Raw genomic sequence first — 20,218 nt, forward strand, 5'->3', positions numbered from 1 at the left:
AACCTGTATGTCTCTCTGGGGTGTGTGGATCTCTCATGTACCCTGTTTGTCTCTCCTGGGTGTGCAGGTCTCTCATGCACCCTCTATGTCTCGTTGCCTCCTGTATGTCTCTCCTGGGTGTGCGGGTCTCTCTTGCACCCTGTATGTCTCTCGTGCCTCCTGTATGTCTCTCCTCGGTGTGTGGGTCTTTTATGCACCCTGTATGTCTCTCCTGGGTGTGTGGGTCTCTCTGCCTCCTGTATTTCTCTCTTGCACCCTGAATGTCTCCCGTGCCTCCCGTATGTCTCTCCTGTGTGTGCTGATCTCTCATGCACCCTGTATGTCTCTCTGCCTCCTCTATGTCTCTCCTGATTGTGTGTGGGTCTCTCGTGCCTCCTGTATGTCTCTTCTGGATGTGTCGGGTCTCTCGTGCCTCTTGTATGTCTCTCCTCGGTGTGTGGGTCTCTTATGTACCCTATATGTCTCTTGTGCCTCCTGTATGTCTCTCCTGGGTGTGTGGGTCTCACGTGCCTCCAGTATGTCTCTCGTTCACCCTGTATGTCTCTCCTCGGTGTGTATGTCTCTCTGCCTCCTCTATGTCTCTCCTGGTTGTGTGCGGGTCTCTCGTTCCTCCTGTATGTCTTTCCTGTGTGTGTGGGTCTCTCATGTACCCTATATGTCTCTCGTGCCTCCTGTATGTCTCTCCTGGGTGTGTGGGTCTCTCGTGCCTCCTGTATGTCTCTCGTGCCTCCCGTATGTCTTTTCTGTGTGTGTGGGTCTCTCATGCCTCCCGTATGTCTCTCTTGCACCCTGTATGTCTCTCTGTCTCCTGTATGTCTCTCCTCGGTGTGTATGTCTCTCTGTCTCCTGTATGTCTCTCCTCGGTGTGTATGTCTCTTGTGCCTCCCGTATGTCTCTCCTCGGTGTGTATGTCTCTCCTCGGTGTGTGGGTTTCTCATGCCTCCCGTATGTCTCTCCTCGGTGTGTATGTCTCTCGTGCCTCCCGTATGTCTCTCCTCGGTGTGTATGTCTCTCGTTCCTCCCGTATGTCTCTCCTCGGTGTGTATGTCTCTCGTGCCTCCCCCTCGGTGTGTATGTCTCTTGCGCCTCCCGTATGTCTCTCCTCGGTGTGTGGGTCTCTCATGCCTCCTGTATGTCTCTCGTGCCTCCCGTATGTCTCTCCTTAGTGTGTATGTCTCTCGTGCCTCCCGTACTGTATGTCTCTCCTCAGTGTGTATGTCTCTCCTCGGTGTGTATGTCTCTCGTGCCTCCCGTATGTCTCTCCTCGGTGTGTATGTCTCTCGTGCCTCCCGTATGTCTCTCCTCGGTGTGTATGTCTCTCATGCCTCCCGTATGTCTCTCCTTGGTGTGTATGTCTCTCGTGCCTCCCGTATGTCTCTCCTCGGTGTGTATGTCTCTCATGCCTCCCGTATGTCTCTCCTCGGTGTGTATGTCTCTCGTGCCTCCCGTATGTCTCTCCTCGGTGTGTATGTCTCTCATGCCTCCCGTATGTCTCTCCTTGGTGTGTATGTCTCTCGTGCCTCCTGTATGTCTCTCCTCTGTGTTTGGGTCTCTCATGCCTCCTGTATGTCTCTCCTCGGTGTGTATGTCTCTCGTGCTTCTGGTATGTCTCTCCTCGGTGTGTATGTCTCTCGTGCCTCCCGTATGTCTCTCGTGCCTCCCGTATGTCTCTCCTCGGTGTGTGGGTCTCTCATGCCTCCCGTATGTCTCTCGTGCCTCCCGTATGTCTCTCCTCGGTGTGTATGTCTCTCGTGCCTCCCGTATGTCTCTCCTCGGTGTGTATGTCTCTCGTGCCTTCCGTATGTCTCTCCTCGGTGTGTATGTCTCTCGTGATTCCCGTATGTCTCTCCTCGGTGTGTATGTCTCTCGTGCCTCCCGTATGTCTCTCCTCGGTGTGTGGGGTCTCTCATGCCTCCTGTATGTCTCTTGTGCCTCCTGTATGTCTCTCCTCGGTGTGTATGTCTCTCGTGCCTCCCATATGTCTCTCCTCGGTGTGTGGGGTCTCTCATGCCTCCTGTATGTCTTTTGTGCCTCCTGTATGTCTCTCCTTGGTGTGTATGTCTCTCGTGCCTTCCGTATCTCTCCTCGGTGTGTGTCTCTCGTGCCTCCCGTATGTCTCTCCTCGGTGTGTGTCTCTCGTGCCTCCCGTATGTCTCTCCTCGGTGTGTGGGTCTCTCATGCCTCCTGTATGTCTCTCGTGCCTCCCGTATGTCTCTCCTCGGTGTGTATGTCTCTCGTGCTTCCCGTATGTCTCTCCTTGCTGTGTATGTCTCTCGTGCCTCCCGTATGTCTCTCCTCGGTGTGTATGTCTCTCGTGCCTCCCGTATGTCTCTCCTCGGTGTGTATGTCTCTCGTGCCTTCCGTATGTCTCTCCTTGGTGTGTATGTCTCTCGTGCCTCCCGTATGTCTCTCCTCGGTGTGTATGTCTCTCGTGCCTCCCGTATGTCTCTCCTCGGTGTGTGGGTCTCTCATGCCTCCTGTATGTCTCTCGTGCCTCCCGTATGTCTCTCCTCGGTGTGTATGTCTCTCGTGCCTCCCGTATGTCTCTCCTCGGTGTGTATGTCTCTCGTGCCTCCCGTATGTCTCTCCTCGGTGTGTGGGGTCTCTCGTGCTTCTGGTATGTCTCTCCTCGGTGTGTATGTCTCTCGTGCCTCCCGTATGTCTCTCGTGCCTCCCGTATGTCTCTCCTCGGTGTGTGGGTCTCTCATGCCTCCCGTATGTCTCTCGTGCCTCCCGTATGTCTCTCCTCGGTGTGTATGTCTCTCGTGCCTCCCGTATGTCTTTCCTCGGTGTGTGGGTCTCTCATGCCTCCTGTATGTCTCTCGGGCCTCCCGTATGTCTCTCCTCGGTGTGTATGTCTCTCGTGCCTCCCGTATGTCTCTCCTCTGTGTGTATGTCTCTCGTGCCTCCCGTATGTCTCTCCTCGGTGTGTGGATCTCTCATGCCTCCTGTATGTCTCTCGGGCCTCCCGTATGTCTCTCCTCGGTGTGTATGTCTCTCGTGCCTCCCGTATGTCTCTCCTCGGTGTGTATGTCTCTCGTGCCTCCCGTATGTCTCTCCTCTGTGTGTATGTCTCTCGTGCCTCCCGTATGTCTCTCCTCTGTGTGTATGTCTCTCGTGCCTCCCGTATGTCTCTTGTGCCTCCCGTATGTCTCTCCTCGGTGTGTGGGTCTTTCATGCCTCCTGTATGTCTCTCGTGCCTCCCGTATGTCTCTCCTCGGTGTGTATGTCTCTCGTGCCTCCCGTATGTCTCTCCTCGGTGTGCGGGTCTCTCTCCCCTCTCGCTGTGTAGTGAGTAGAAGGAGTTAAGAGGTCTCCCTGTGATAGGACAGGGTACGCGCACAGTTGCTTAGTAACAGAGACGTTTCTCGCTCAGCTCAACTCTCTTCTCTCTCCAAATCTCTCATTTTTTCCTTCTTTATTTTCCTGCTCTCTTCCGCTCTACCTGTCCATCCCTTCAGCCATCCTCCTCCTCATCTCCTCTCCATCTCGGCCGCCCCCCTGCCCCTCCACTTGTCCCTCTCGTCTCTCTCTTTTCCTACATCTCTCTCTCTCTCTCCCCGTTTCCGTTCTCTTTTTCCCCCTCTCCATCGGGCTGTGTTGCGTTTCCTTCCTTGCCGTCACCATTTTCTCCCTTGCTGTCTGTGAAGTAGTTAAGCGATCCCCCCGTGCGTGTCCCTGTGATAGGAGGGGGCGTGCACACAGTTGCCTGGTTACCACGCTCACAGTGACATCCCTGTGAATACGGAAGGATGCAGCGCTCGCTGGTCCTGGGAGCTGGGTAACGTGGAGGCCTCTTACCCTGCACACACCGCTCCGCACTCTGCTCTGCTTCACCTGCACGGCTGGCTCTGCTGCACCGCATGACCTGCACCCGCTGCCCTGCATGCCTTCACCATCCTGCCTTGCATGCCCTGCAGTGCCTTACTTTACACTGCAGACCATCCCACCCTGCTCATGTTGCACCGTCCAACCTGTAGTGGACACTCATCTCTGCACTCAGCTCTGCATGCTCTGCACCTACCCCCCCCATTGCTCTGCACCCCCCTATCCCCTCACCCTTCGCCCCCATCACCCCCATCACCCCGGGGCACCGTCCTCACTCGTGTTTGGGGTTCATCATCCACAGCTTGGGCCTACTCAAGGTCTTGAACATGAAATTTGATGGCAACTGAAAGATTCGCTGAGTCTTGAGGTGAGAGAGAAGCCTGGTGCGTTGTACCTGAGTGTGCACACATGTGTCCCCCCCCCCCCCCATCCCCGCCGCCAGTAGTGCCTCTATGTGTATTTACATCTGTATGTTATCTGGGAACTTCTAGTGCCCCCCTGTAGATGTATACAGGGGTACCTGGGGCGGCAAGGCTTGTATTACAACATGCAGCGAGATTACCATGGATCCAGTGACATATGGGACTGAACAGATTGAGGACTTGGAGCGTGCAAAGGCATCGGTGTATACTTGTGTGTGCACGCTCTCTCCATACATGTGGATGCGGCGTTGCGTGTGTCTTGTCTCGGTGTGCATACGTGGCCTGTGCCTCTCTATACAGTACCTGTATGTTCTGCAGGCTGCATGACTGTGTGTGGGTGGATTATATACTTGTATAGAATGATTTCACTGCTGTGAGCCGGCGCATTTCAATGTGTCTGTGTGGGCGTCTGCACAGAGCTCTGTGTGTTTTATATACAGCTTTGTGTGTGTTCCTGTGTGTTACCGCGTGTGTCTTATGCCGTTTCGTGCTGAGATTCCTCATCTTTCCCTCTTCTCCTGGGATCTGCTCGCACGGGTGTGCATGCCGTTCTCCGCGCACCGATGTGCATGTGTGTCTAATAATAATTCGGGGATGTGCATTGCCAGACACTACTTTGCTGTTTTTCTCCCTCTCCGATGAATCTGTATGCACCAAGGCTTTTGGATGTACAGGCCAACGCCGCCACATTTACCAGGCGGCATAAGAAATGACTGGGGAAAAGATAAATGTTCAGAAATCTTTGACCTTCATTAAAATGTAATGGTCCAGAATGCATAAACTCCATTTCTATTCATTTGCATTTCTAGCATGAAGTAGTACCGGCGGGAACTTCTCCTGCCCCACTGTCATACTTGCAATGGGGATCATTATAGGTTATTATAGTACAGGACGGGGTGAACCACAGGTCAGGAATCACATAGGTGATCCCTCGACCCTTGATGTATCCTCCCCCTCCGCCATCTTTAAGGACTCGGGACGCACTCTGGTTGTTTTAGAGGCATTTTATATTTCTGTATATCTTGTGTGTTAAAGGGAAACTCCACAAATACATGCCCAGCTTTGGGTTGAGTGTTTAGATTTCCAAATACAGTGAAACCATGTTATAGGGGCTATTCCTTATTGACAGGAGAGAGGATAACCAGCTTATTGGTGAAGGTCCGACCATTTTACATGGTTGACCACTGCCTTATTCAACGTCTATGGAACTCCTGAACATTGAATATTCAGAAATCCCATAGACAGTGAATGTAGCGTTGACTAAACATGCACGCCGCCATTCCATTCATTAGGAGGCAACCGACCTCTGTTTTTTTTTGTCTCCCCCCCCCCTACCCTCCGCTTATAGACTATTTATCCCAAAACCTGTGAATAGGGGATAATATTTATTATTGAGATTACCCCTTTAAGATTTCCATCCAAGACTGCATTAAAAAGTCTTCCTGGGGTGGTCTTGAAGAAGATGGTCAGCCTACCTAATATATGGTGGAACTGCAGTACATCTGTGTCATAGATAAGGAGTGGCCTTCCTAAAGAGATGGTCTTTTGGAGAAGTTTCATTGTATGGCTATGTTCACACATAGTATTTCCGTCAGTCTTATGATCAGTCGGCCAAAACCAGGAGTTGACCAAAAATTACCAAAAGACTGATGGAAATACTATGTTTAAACATAGCCAATTGGTGGCATTGGAGTCCTATTCCAATAGGAACTTACTCTGATGACCATTGTGGTCAACTGAAAATGATGGTCTATTCTATAATGGTTATCTGTGAGGTTCAGCAATCTAGTCCAGCCAGCAGATCTATCCATTCTCAGTAATGTGTAAAAGTCACTTCCATAGCTCCTTGATGAAGAAAGTTCTTCTGTTCATTTACCAGGGAACCTCAATGAGTGCAACACTGGCTAAAAACTCCTTAAATCCCACTATAATTTGACCACGATGGTAACAATTCAACAAAACTCAAACCAAGACTCTAAAAATCCAATCAATACTCAAACGGAACTCAACTCAAAACTCTAAACACACAAAAAAAAACAAAAAAAAAACTTGAAACAAAATGGACTTTTCCATTCTGAATTGGAAATTACTTTCAGCAATGACTTTACAGCCACAAGGAGGAGCCTACTAAGGCCTAAATCACAAGTCTGAAGTCTTTCCCTCAGCTACGAACAGGCCGTATAATGGATTGCCTGTTTTGTTTCGCAGCATTGATCCGGGCCCCAATACAAACCCGTAACATGTTTGGGGTGTGTATGCCTATAGAAAAGAATAGATCTTGATTTGGATGTGTGAAAGAGACCTAAGTCTTGCTATAAAGAAAAGGCCATCCCATCTACTTTGTAGCTTAAATGACAACTCCAGCGGAAATTTTTATTATAGTATTGTATTGCCCCCCAAAAGTTAAACAAATCTCCAATATACACACATTACGGGAAATGCTTATAAAATGCTTATTTCCCTGCACTTACTACTGCATCAAGGCTTTACTTCCTGGATAACATGGTGATGTCACTTCCTGGATAAAATGGTGATGTCACGACCCGACTCCCAGAGCTGTGCGGGCTGTGGCTGCCGGAGAGGATGATGGCAGAGGGATGCTCAGTGTCCCTCCAGTGCCCTGTGTCCATCAGTGTCCCCCTGCCATCATTCTCTCCAGCAGCCACAGCCCACACAGCTCTGGGAGTCGGGTCGTGACATCACCATGTTATCCAGGAAGTGAAGCCTTGATGCAGTAGTAAGTGCAGGAAAAAAACATTTTATAAGCATTTCCCGTAATAAGTGTATATTGGAGATTTGTTTAACTTTTGGGGGGCAATACAATACTTTAATAAAAATTTTGGCCGGACTTCTCCTTTAAGATTTGATAGAATAACTGTAAGGATTCCTATAGAGACTGTATGAGGAACCCTGGAGAGACCAGAAGGAAAGTCCTCGGCCTCAGGAGGAGTTATGGTGGTCTGTGACGTTCTGATGTCCCTATATACCTCATCTCTCATACCTTCTTTCCTTCTATCTCTTGTATCCTCTGTAGATTATCATATTGCCCGTTCCCGGAGGAAAAGCGTCCCAGGGGGGAAACAGCACAGCATGGACGCCCCTCCCACCGCCCCGTTCCGACCGTCGGTAAGTAACACATAGATTATTTATACTGTCAATGGTTCTTTACATTGATGCTGTGAGAAGTCGTGAATCTTATCGTTCAGTTCAATGTTGCTGCGTTTTGCCCATTGTGAGGTTGTGTCCGGGCCCCGTATACCATTGTAATACATCCCCATCCAGGGGTTGGAGTCTGGTAACCCAAAATGGTGACCTGTTCGGTATATGGTGACAACTGGTCCAGCGAATTTGTAGATAGTAAATCTTTTTTGACTAGTCCAGCCCCATCTTTTTGCTCTGGAGCAATGAGGTATGAACGGTTGTTTGGATCAGTGTTAGGGTATGTCCATACTACGGAATCCTGGTGGATCACCCTCCGTGGGTTCCGCAGCTCGCCCCCGCTCGTCGCCACATGCTGGTCCCATAGACATCATTCTATGGGTGTGCAGATTCTGCCGTCTGCCCGAAGAATGAGTGGTATTCTTTCGCGCGGCGGCGAGCTGTGGAATCCGCTGCAGGATTCCGTAGTGTGGACATACCCTCACCTTTAGTTTACATGAAAATAAATTGTTTGCAGTATCACCCCCTGGTTGTTCGTCCGACCCCAAGCATGCAGAATTCTGGTGGCTGAAGAAGTTGGATGCAGCCCTAAGGCTGTACGTGTAAGGTATACAGTACATGTCTTCCCGGACTCCCAGACTTCTTCAGTCACCATTATTTAAATGCCGCATGCTCGGGTTCGGAGACATCTCTAGTCTCTTTTGGGCCAGGGAGAGAAGTGCTCAGCCATGTGCTTCTCTTTCTAGCAATCAGTGATGATCTGAACAACCAGACTCCGATGAGAGACAGTATGACTTTAAAGGGGTACTCCAGCGATTTTTTTTCTTTTAAATCAACTGGTTTCAAAAAGGTATATTGATTTGTAACTTACTTCTATTTAAAATTTTCAGTCTTCCAGTACTTATCAGCTGCTGTATGCCCTGCAGGAAGTTGTGTATTCTTTCCAGTCTGACACAGTGCTCTCTGCTGCCACCTCTGTCCATGTCAGGAACGGTCCAGAGCAGAAGAGGTTTTCTATGGGGATTTACTGCTGCTCTGGACAGTTTCTGACATGGACAGAGGTGGCAGCAGAGAGCACTGTGTCAGACTCAAAAGAGTACACCACTTCCTGCAGGACATACAGCAGCTAATAAGTTTGGGAAAACTTGACATTTTTAAATAGAAGTAAATTACAAATCTATATAACTTCCTGAAACCAGTTGATTTGAAAGAAAAATATTCTTACCGGAGTACCCCTTTAAATGGTGATAGCTTTGTGGTCCCGACCGAGATGAGGTGGATAAGGGAGTGAGATTGGCATACTGAGATCCGCCGACTCAATGGCCAAGATGCATGCCGTGTGTGTGGCCCCCGTACACCTGTGTGTGGTCACATTAGTGCTTTGTCTTCCGCTATACATGGGACTCCACCAAATTAGTTGACCCAGTTACTATAATTACCGCTCCGGCTCAGAATTACATACATGCAGTCCCATAGGAGGCACCACGTGAAATAGATGAATGGGATCTACTTATCTCACATTACACAGATGACGTCCTCATCGGGGAGCGCCCCTAACAGAAGATCCAGCCTGTACTAAGATGGCAGGGGATTTCAGGAATCCTGAGCAGGGGGAAGCCCATTGTTACATAGATGCCGCCTAATCGCTGCCAGCTTACATAACACTGGAATATACCATGCACCGCAATTAATCACCATTATCAGGGCTTCTGCTGACTGTCAAAACAGGGAAACATTATGGAGGATGGAAACACCTCCTGTTGTTATGTGATACAGTTTGTACAGTGTGTCAGGTGCAAGCTATACCGGGTGTACATACCCCATCCTGGAGGACTGTGGTACTATAGTAAGACTTGTGATGGGTGGGGGCAGCTATACCGGGTGCACATGCCCCATCCTGGAGGACTGTGGTACTATAGTAAGACTTGTGATGGGTGGGGGCAGCTATACTGGGTGTACATACCCCATCCTGGAGGACTGTGGTGTTGTAGTAAGAGTTGTGATGGGTGGGGGCAGCTATACCGGGTGCACATGCCCCATCCTGGAGGACAATGGTGTTATAGTAAGACTTGTGATGGGTGGGGGCAGCTATACCGGGTGCACATGCCCCATCCTGGAGGACTGTGGTGTTATAGTAAGACTTGTGATGGGTGGGGGCAGCTATACTGGGTGTACATGGCCCATCCTGGAGGACTGTGGTACTATAGTAAGACTTGTGATGGGTTGGGGCAGCTATACCGGGTGCACATGCCCCATCCTGGAGGACAATGATGTTATAGTAAGACTTGTGATGGGTGGGGGCAGCTATACCGGGTGCACATACCCTATACTGGAGGACAGTGGGGTTATAGTAAGACTTGTGATAGGTGGGGGCAGCTATACAGAGTGCACATGCCCTATACTGGAGGACAGTGGCGTTATAGTAAGACTTGTGATTGGTGGGGGCAGCTATACCGGGTGCACAGGCCTTATCCTGGTGGACAGTTGTGATGGGTGGGGGCAGCTATACCGGGGGCACTTGCCCCATCCTGGAGGACTGTGGTACTATAGTAAGGCTTGTGATGGGTGGGGGCAGCTATACCGGGTGCACATGCCCCATCCTGGAGGACTGTGGTACTATAGTAAGGCTTGTGATGGGTGGGGGCAGCTATACCGGGTGCACATGGCCCATCCTGGAGGACAATGGTGTTATAGTAAGACTTGTGAATGGTGGGGGCAGCTATACCAGGTGCACAGGCCTTATCCTGGTGGACAGTTGTAATGGGTGGGGGCAGCTATACCGGGTGCACATGCCCCATCCGGGAGGACAATGGTGTTATAGTAAGACTTGTGATGGGTGGGGGCAGCTATACCGGGTGCACAGGCCTTATCCTGGTGGACAGTTTTGATGGGTGGGGGCAGCTATACCGGGGGCACTTGCCCCATCCTGGAGGACAGTGGTGTTATAGTAAGATTTGTTATTGGTGGGGACAGCTATACCGGGTGCACATGCCCCATCCTGGTGGACAGTTGTGATAGGTGGGGGCAGCTATACAGAGTGCACATGCCCCATCCTGGAGGACAATGGTGTTATAGTAAGACTTGTGATGGGTGGGGTAGCTATACCGGGGGCACTTGCCCCATCCTGGAGGACTGTGGTACTATAGTAAAATTTTTTATTGGTGGGGGCAGCTATACCGGGGGCACAAGCCTTATCCTGGTGGATAGTTGTGATAGGTGGGGGCAGCTATACCAAGTGCACATGCCCCATCCTGGAGGACAGTGGTGTTATAGTAAGACTGTAATGGTTGGGGGCAGCTAGACCGGGTGCGCAGGCCTTATCCTGGTGGACAGTTGTGATGGGTGGGGGCTGCTATACCGGGTGCACAGGCCTTATCCTGGTGGACAGTTGTGATGGGTGGGGGCCGCTATACCGGGTGCACAGGCCTTATCCTGGTGGACAGTTGTGATGGGTGGGGGCTGCTATACCGAGTGCACATGCCCCATCCTGGAGGACAGTTGCAGCAGCCCAGAGGGAAGCACAGGTGATACTGACAGGACCCCCTTGTGTGGCGGATGGGATCGGGGGTTCCACAGTCTTGTTACGGTCCTTCACAATTGTCTTTGGCACAATTAGTTTACATAGTAAATATGTTGCCCTGATGGTGTGGGGGTCCAGGATGGGGCAGGAAGACACTGGAGGATTGTAAGGCAGCTGCAATAATTTTTTTACTTGAAGAATCCACATGGCGCGGTGTCGGTGTCGGGGGATCTATTACTGAAGAAGGGTTGGATGTGGTAGCAGATATGGTGAGCTCAGAGGCATGGGGTCAGCATGTCCTGTCTGTATCTGCTATATGCTTGGTGCTTGCCTTTGTCTAGGCTTTGTGATGTAGAAGCCATATTGCCTAGACCTGGAACAAAGCCCTGAAAGGTCCTATTGTCTATGGGGTCCTTGTAGAACATCTCCCCACACTTATGCTTCCTTGTTCATTCTCTGATTGTAGATTAGGACTGGGGTGAACTCCAGGACATTAAAGTGACTGTACCACCAGGCCCAGGCTGAAGCACTGGCCGACCCACCCTTAGTGGGAGGAAACCCTAGCCCCTCTATGATAGGGTTCCATTGATTCTAATGGAGTCACGTCATGGAGGGGCTGGGTTTTCTTCCCACTAAGGGTGGTCATCCCGCCTCCAGTGCTTCAGCCTGGGCCTGGTGGTACAGTCACTTTAAAGGGGTTATCCAGCACTACAGAAACATGGCTACTTACTTCCAGAGACAGCACTACTCTTGTCTTCAGTTTGGGTGGAGTTTTGTAACACAGTTCCATTGAATTTAATGGAGCTTAATTGCTAACCACACCTGAACTGGACACAAGAGCGGTGTTGTCTCGGGAAGAAAGTGGCCATGTTTTTGTAGCGCTGGATAAACCCTTTAAGCAAGTGAGTCAGGGTTTAGGCTTTGCGAATTCCTCCTTGACCTGGAACATTCTCCTTGTAATGTGTAGGACTCAATGTATAGACCTAAGAGTCGTGTGCGTTAACCCTATTGTCATTGACAGCACAAACATCATGGTAGGATATAAATGCACTGTTTGTATGGAGCCCTAGGTGGCTTGAATAGTAATGAGTGGATTCTGGGAAGCCACTATAAATATAGATGTGGTGGAGCGCCTGATGTTGCCGGACTCCCTGACCATCCATGATTCTTGTGTAGATGTGGTGGAGCACCTGATGTTGCTGGACTCCCTGACCATCCATGATTCTTGTGTAGATGTGGTGGAGCGTCTGATGGTGCCGGACTCTCTTCGTGTCCATGTTACTTATGTAGATGTCGTGGAGCGTCTGGAATTTCCAGACTCTCTGACCGTCCATGTTTCTTGTGTAGATGTGGTGGAGCGCCTGATGTTGCCGGACTCTCTTACTGTCCATGTTACTTATGTAGATGTCGTGGAGCACCTGGCATTTCCAGACTCTCCATGATTCTTGTGTAGATGTGGCGGAGCGCCTGCCATTTCCAGGCTCTCTGGCCGTCCACGCTTCTTGTGTAGATGTGGTAGAGCACCTGATGGTGCTGGACTCTCTGGCCGTCCATGTGTCTTGTGTAGATGTGGCGGAGCGCCTGATGGTGCCGGACTCTCTGACCGTCCATGTTTCTTGTGTAGATGTGGCGGAGCGCCTGATGGTGCCAGACTCTCTGACCGTCCATGTTTCTTGTGCAGATGTGGTGGAGCGTCTGATGGTGCCGGACTCTCTTCGTGTCCATGTTACTTATGTAGATGTCTTGGAGCGTCTGGCATTTTCAGACTCTCTGACCGTCCATGTTTCTTGTGTAGATGTGGTGGAGCGACTGATGGTGCTGGACTCTCTGACCGCCAATGTTTCTTGTGTCTCCATGCAGCAGGGATTCCTGAGCCGGCGCCTGAAGAGCTCCATAAAGAGGACAAAGAGTCAGCCCAAGCTAGACCGAACCAGCAGCTTCCGGCAGATCCTTCCACGGTTCCGGAGCGCTGACCATGACAGGTAAGCTGTCATCTCATCTTCGTGGGATCACCAACTTATGTTACTCTGGGGCTCTGACCCAATGTCTTTGGTCCACATTACAGAAATAAGCGTGATTTAAACTGACGAAATACTTAAAGGGATTGTTCACCAGTATTTTTTTTTCTTTCAAATCAACTGGTACCAGAAAGTGCCAAAGACTTGTAATTTACTTCTATTATAAAAAAATTATAATCTCCCGTCGTCCAGTACTTATCAGCTGCTGTATGTCCTGCAGGGGGTGGTGTATTTTCTCCAGTCTGACACAGCGCTCTCTGCTGCCACCTCTGTCCATGTCCAAGCAAATCCCCATAGAAAACCTCTCCTGCTCTGGACAGTTCCTGACATGGACAGAGGTGGCAGCAGAGAGCACTGTGTCAGACTGGAGAGAATACACCACTACCTGCAGGACATACAGCAGCTGATACGTACTGAAAGACTGGAGATTTTTTTTATAGAAGTAAATTACAAATCTCTGGCACCAGTTGATTTTAAAGAGAAAAAAAAACAAAAAACAGTGAACAACCCCTTTTAGGGGTTACATCATCAGGAACATCACTATTCAGTAAACTACACTTGTATTGGTACGTGGTTGCACCTGTACGTTGTTCCTTATGAATAATTCCATGTCCGATGTTTTATCATGTCTTCTTCATGTCTCCCCCATCCACAGAGCACGTCTCATGCAGGCCTTCAAGGAGTCGCACTCCCACGAGTCCTTGCTCAGTCCCAGCAGCGCGGCGGAGGCTTTGGATCTGAACCTGGATGAGGATTCGGTGGTGAAACCCGTGCACAGCAGCATCCTGGGACAGGAGTTTTGCTTTGAGGTGAGGGGGGCGGCCTGGCCCAATGATCACTACTCCATCACAGGCCGCAGACTGTACGGCATGTGTGTGGGGATCACATGACCAGGACACATCTGTATTCCCTGGAAGTGATGAACCATGAAGGTGGATAAAGGGGGGAGGTTGTCCTAACACAGGGGATAGGGAACCTTCAGCCCTCCAGCTGTTGCAAAACTACAATTCCCATCATGCCCTCAGAGCCGATTAGCTTTGTAGTTTTGCACCTGCTGGAGGGCTGAAGGTTCCCATCTCTGTTCTAAGGCATTGTTCACACCTGCAGCGGAGGTTTCCAGCACTGATTCTGTAACATAGAGCTCTCTCTGTCAGTCAGTCCCCGCAGGGATGGCAACAAGCCCGCAGCGTGAAATAGATGAAAGGTTCCACAACATTTAGGCCTTTAGGCCTTGTTCACATGGGCAAAGAAACAGCACCGATTTCTGCATCAACAGTCACATGGTTCCACCTTTAAGCCTCTCTTTCCTATGGGAGATGTACCAGATGGACGTCGCTTTTTCCTGGGGTACTCCAGCGCAAATGTTTTTCTTTCAAATGAACTGGTGCCAGAAAGTGTCAGAGATTTGTAGTTTACTTCTATTTAAAAAAATCTCCAGTCTTCCAGTACTTACCAGCTTCTATATGTCCTGCAGGAAGTGGTGTATTTGCTCCAGTCTGACACGGTGCTCTCTGCTGCCACCTCTGTCCACGTCAGGAACTGCCCAGAGCAGCAGCAAATCACAATAGAAAACCTATCCTGCTCTCCAGCCTGGAAAGAATACACCACTTCCTGCAGAACATACATCAGCTGATAAGTACTGGAAGACTTGACATATTTTAAAAGAAATTTAATAAGAAATAAATTGATTGGAAAGTTGATTTGAAAGATATATATTTTTTTTTTTGCTGGCTCCATTGAAATCTATAAGTGTTTTATGACATGACCCTGTGCGCACAAGGCCTGACGTGTTTTCCGCGTCTCTTTAGGTGACGACAGCATCGGGGACCAAGTGCTTCGCCTGCCGCTCAGCTGCTGAAAGGGACAAGTGGATAGAAAACCTTCAGAGAGCTGTGAAGCCCAACAAGGTGAGGAAGCGGTAATGGGTGTAACGTAATAACGTGCCTGTTATACTGAGCCGCCAACAGGCCTGGATATGTGACTGCTCCGTCTATCATATTATACAACGGCGGTGTGGTAGGTTTGGGATGGTATATAGGTGGAATCATGGACCAGGAGGCTAGAACAGTCCCTGTCATTATAGGCCTATGGTTCTCTTCTCATGCAAAGAGGGAGAAGCTCTCAGCCATGCACTTCTAGCTCTGTGACTAGAGTCATATACTGTATTGCTGTGTAATAAGTCTTCCTTGTCTGCCATACTTGCATATCAGGCGTGGGCTTAGAGGGCAGGAGAACGGACATACTTATCCATCCAATCCTTATAATGCCCCTTGTGGACTGTGCTGGCACTGCAGGCCACTGCTGTCCAAAATTGGTTTGTTGTGTTTGCATGCACCTTATACATTTATACCGTTATACCTACAATAAAGTATTGTTGTACAGACTGGGCAGCGACATTCATTGACCCCAGTGACATACTGTATAGGTCCTCCATCAGGTGTCTATATACAGATGAACCAGAAACCTGGCTTCCTGCCATGACATATTTTCCAGCTGTTCAATGTTGACCATGGCTTCTGACCTGCCAGCATTATGTTATAGGGGTGAAGTATCTGCCTGATATACAGCGTTTGGAGGGAGGATTCAGTATAACATGTAACCTATTGAGTGAAGTCCATTGGGCGGTCTTACTGGTAACTGACGGCCCTCAAAGTGAACGTGTTTATAAAGAGATAGCTATTAGTCATGGATTAGCCCCGCCTACTGGACACACAGGGGGAGATTTATCAGACATGGTGTAAAGTAAACCTGACTCAGTTGCCCCTAGCAACCAATCAGATTCCACCTTTCATTCCTCACAGACTCTTTGGAAAATGAGAGGTGGAATCTAATTGGTTGCTAGGGGCAACTGAGCCAGTTTCACTTTACACCATGTTTGATAAATCTTCCCCATTGAGCCGAGATTTATAAATGGGGCAGTTGGGGGCGTGGCCTAATTTAAGACCGATGTGCAAGTACGCTGGTCCCCCAAAATTTTTAAAAACAGCACTTTCAAGGGAAACTATAAGCAGGTAGGAAGCATCAACCTGCTGATATGTTCTTATAGCACATAGTTTCCTCCCTTCATCCTCGGCGCCATTTCCGTATACTTTGTCGTTTATATGCTAATGAGGCATTTGGGCGCACTGGGGGCTGGGCTACTGCCCCCAGTGCACAGATCTGCCCCCTCTATTGAATATTCATCCAGTGCTCTGCAATGGTGAGAGCCGGAGTGACATCACTGCGGGGCACCGCCCCAATATTTATTAAAAGGGGCACTGAGGGTGGTAGTCCCGCCTCCAGTGCACAAAACTGCCTCATTAGCATATGAACTACAGCGTACACGAAAATGGCGCTGCGGACGGGAAGGGAAGAGGCTTACCGCCATCCTCAGCACCCTGTGTGGGGACATAGCAGCAGGTTAGATACTTTAATGCCTCACAATTGGGGATGAGTGAATTTACAGTACTAGCAAAGTGAAGCGCTTGTCAGGCGGCTGCCTTTAAACACTGTGCCGCTCCACTCTGGGTGCCTGGGAAAGTTGGATCCAGTCCTGGGAAACTGTAAGATGTTTTCCAGGACTGGATCCAGCTTTTCCAGGCACGGTGAGGCACAGAATTTAAAGGAAGGCGTCTGACAAGCCGACCGCCGGGCCTGGTGAAGCGCTTCACTTTGCTAGTACTGTAAATTCGCTCATCTCTACTTAAAATACAAACACTTGTCTTATTTTTCTTCCATTGAATTTGATGGAAAAACATTTGACACTTTATCCCTCACATGTTTTCTTATTACGGCCATAAGAAGCAGCATGTGTCACTTATATTGGACCTAATACAACGGTATCACACGATGGCAGCGCCGGTTTTATAACACTGTTTGAGGACCTGTTTTGCATCTGGCGCCTGTAAAATGTGCAAACACAAAAATAAGCACAAACAGGCTACGAAAATCTCACGGTAAAACAAAATACAAAGTGTAAAAACACTCTAGAAACCTTGGAAAGGCTTGAAAATAAGGGGGAAAAAACCTTTGAAAAAAACTTACAATCTTTTCTCAGTTATTTCAGCAAAGTACAGCTATAAATGGTCCGGCACACTGTGTGTGAACGCTTCCTAACAGTCCAAGATAACCAAGAAAAGAGTCCCATCCCGTCATAGACTCTCATGCAGAAGCAGAAAATGGTGCGCTTCACCCCAAACACCAGTAGAGCCCAACAAATCCCATTGACTTTAATGGGGTCTGTCACATTTGCGACTGGTCATTGATTTGGTTATGTCAATCTGGGCCGGAGCCCCTGACATAGATGTGATCCAGGCCGTAGTGTTTTACATCTTCTCTAGTCAGCTGAGGTCATGTGAGAGGTGGGCACACCGCTCTATTGTATTATAAACAAGGATGTTAAAGTCGTTTGAAGGTGACAACTCACATCTAATTGATGCAGCAATTGTCTTATAGATTCTTCCGGCTTATTACATGTAATGAAAAGTCCCATTTAGGACTCCTTACATGAAGGTGAAATATAATTGTCATCTAATTGTGAGAGTGAACAATGCGCCTTCCCGCTCCCTGGAATATGGACAATATCATCATTTCCCCTTTACAGTAAATATTCTCGGCCCTTTTATTCTATTAATGGACATAAGAAGCTGGTGCTTAGTTTTAGTGGTTCCTTGTAAACGGCTCCGACCATCTGAGTGACTGCAAGTCCCGCGCTGTCCACTGCCCCTCCAAGTCCCGCGCTGTCCACTGCCCCTCCAAGTCCCGCGCTGTCCACTGCCCCTGCAAGTCCCGCACTGTCCACTGCTCCTCCAGGTCCCACACTGTCCACTGCCCCTCCAGGTCCCGCACTGTCCACTGCCCCTGCAAGTCCCACACTGTCCACTGCCCCTCCAGGACCCGCACTGTCCACTGCCCCTGCAAGTCCCGCGCTGTCCACTGCCCCTGCAAGTCCCGCGCTGTCCACTGCCCCTGCAAGTCCCGCACTGTCCACTGCCCCTGCAAGTCCCACACTGTCCACTGCCCCTGCAAGTCCCACACTGTCCACTGCCCCTGCAAGTCCCGCACTGTCCACTGCCCCTGCAAGTCCCGCACTGTCCACTGCCCCTGCAAGTCCCGCGCTGTCCACTGCCCCTGCAAGTCCCGCACTGTCCACTGCCCCTGCAAGTCCCGCACTGTCCACTGCCCCTCCTAGTCCCGCACTGTCCACTGACCCTCCTAGTCCCGCACTGTCCACTGCTCCTCCTCACCCTATGGATTAGAAGCCCAGTACCAGCCCCAAGCGCCATCTAGAAGTGCTGGTGGTTGTGTATAACCAATCGCTCTATTCAGGGGGGAGGGGGATACGCGACTCCTGATGCTAGATGTATGTGTTAAACTTCAGTATGCCTGATACCACCACCAGAGTACTCGGGAGGCGCATGGGAGATGGCTGACCTCCATTCAGTGTCTGTACGCATTTCAGCTTGTGTATGATGAGTATGGCCATTGTTACGCTGGGAGTAACCAAATTACTGTAGTAGTAGTAGTAGTATACCTATAGAATATAACCCAAGTATGGTGGCACCAGAAAAGATCTGGCCACATGGGCTACCTGGCTACTAGTGCAGTCCAGTGTCATCGCATTGTTACTAAAATTAAGAAACTTTAAAGGTCCATCATAGTAAATCAGTTATTAAAGGGGTTATCAAACACTACAGAAACATGGCCACTTTCCCCCTACTGTTGTCTTCAGATTGGGTGCGGTTTTGAAACTCGGTTCCATAGAAGTAAATGGAGCTCAACTGCAAACAGCACCTGAACTGGAGACAACAGTAGGGGGAAAAGTGGCCATGTTTTTGTAGCGCTGGATAACCCCTTTAAAGGGGAATTACAGGAGGTGAACACAAGGGAGCAGAAGGCTTCAGCCATCTTCTCCTCCTTGAACAACCCCTTTTAAAGGAGCCATCACAAAATCCTCATGGTAGCCCACCACCAAGTAGGAGCCATCTGGTTTCTTATGTAATGCTCTATTCTGCAGTTTCCTAGGGTGACTCCCAGCTTATCGGCTGCCATATTGGTAGGGTCACCACAGTGTTCAGCTGCGGCCTAGAAGATAACAGAGATCTCTGTGATGGTACAGATCACATATGTGAGGTAAAGCTCCAGATCTCCTGGCGAAAACTCCACTCCTAAACGGACAGTAAATCTTGTGTCAGCCCACAGTAGCCCGAGCCTAAATCTACCTGCCTGGAGATATATGATCAGTCGCCATCCCATCACTGTACCCAACATGGAGCTGTATGTTCATGCCCAGGGAGGCGCTCACAAGGTCTATCAGGTCATCACGTCATTCTTGCTCAGTTTGGCCGTAGCGGAGCCCAGACCAGGACTGTATCCTGACCCCAGAGTAACACGATTAGGGCTGACTACATCATAGACGCTAAAGAGCAGTCAATGGGAATGTCCGCTCGCTGGGAACGCCGCTCCACAGTACGGGATAGTTGTTGTGTCTTATACAGTTTATTAAATCTGACAGCGCTCATGAATCATTTACGTCTACAGCGTGTCTCCATTACTACATGTCACTGATCCGTTCCATCAATTATAGGATACCCCACTATCCGCTATGTGCTGGAATATTATAGGGACCAGGGCCGCATAGACAGATCCTGTATAGGATGAGGTGTTGTATAGGAAGGTAATGTATAGAGATGGTGTATAGGGAGGTGATATATAGAGATGGTGTATACAGGTGATGTATAGAGATGGTGTATACAGGTGATGTATAGAGATGGTGTATAGGGAGGTGATGTATAGAGATGGTGTATACAGGTGATGTATAGAGATGGTGTATAGGGAGGTGATGTATAGAGATGGTGTATAGGGAGGTGATGTATAGAGATGGTGTATAGGGAGGTGATGTATAGAGATGGTGTATACAGGTGATGTATAGAGATGGTGTATCGGGAGGTGATATATAGAGATGGAGTATACAGGTGATGTATAGAGATGGTGTATAGGGAGGTGATGTATAGAGATGGTGTATAGGGAGGTGATGTATAGAGATGGTGTATACAGGTGATGTATAGAGATGGTGTATAGGGAGGTGATATATAGAGATGGAGTATACAGGTGATGTATAGAGATGGTGTATAGGGAGGTGATGTATAGAGATGGTGTATAGGGAGGTGATGTATAGAGATGGTGTATACAGGTGATGTATAGAGATGGTGTATACAGGTGATATATAGAGATGGTGTATAGGGAGGTGATGTATAGAGATGGTGTATAGGGAGGTGATGTATAGAGATGGT

At 49.3% G+C, this 20,218-nt stretch overlaps 1 protein-coding gene across 16 annotated transcripts in view; it reads left to right on the forward strand.

Annotated features, from left to right (window-relative positions):
- SYNGAP1 (synaptic Ras GTPase activating protein 1) overlaps positions 1-20,218 on the forward strand; it is a 169,707-nt gene that overhangs the window by 111,307 nt on the left and 38,182 nt on the right. For 13 of the 16 annotated variants that reach the window (XR_011364742.1, XM_069985465.1, XM_069985471.1 and 10 more), the window contains 4 exons: positions 7,285-7,376; positions 12,790-12,911; positions 13,603-13,756; positions 14,756-14,854. Coding sequence is in view for 15 of the 16 variants with exons in the window: in XM_069985465.1 (XP_069841566.1) it covers positions 7,285-7,376; positions 12,790-12,911; positions 13,603-13,756; positions 14,756-14,854 (467 nt within the window). In the remaining variant the exon portion in view is untranslated. Of the gene's footprint in view, positions 1-3,778; positions 4,196-7,284; positions 7,377-10,896; positions 10,934-11,167; positions 11,199-12,789; positions 12,912-13,602; positions 13,757-14,755; positions 14,855-20,218 lie in introns of those variants that run through there. The other 3 variants (XM_069985476.1, XM_069985480.1, XM_069985479.1) reach the window with 3 other exon arrangements.

This window comes from Dendropsophus ebraccatus, chromosome 10 (genome assembly GCF_027789765.1).
Source record: "Dendropsophus ebraccatus isolate aDenEbr1 chromosome 10, aDenEbr1.pat, whole genome shotgun sequence".
Lineage (NCBI taxonomy): Eukaryota > Metazoa > Chordata > Amphibia > Anura > Hylidae > Dendropsophus > Dendropsophus ebraccatus.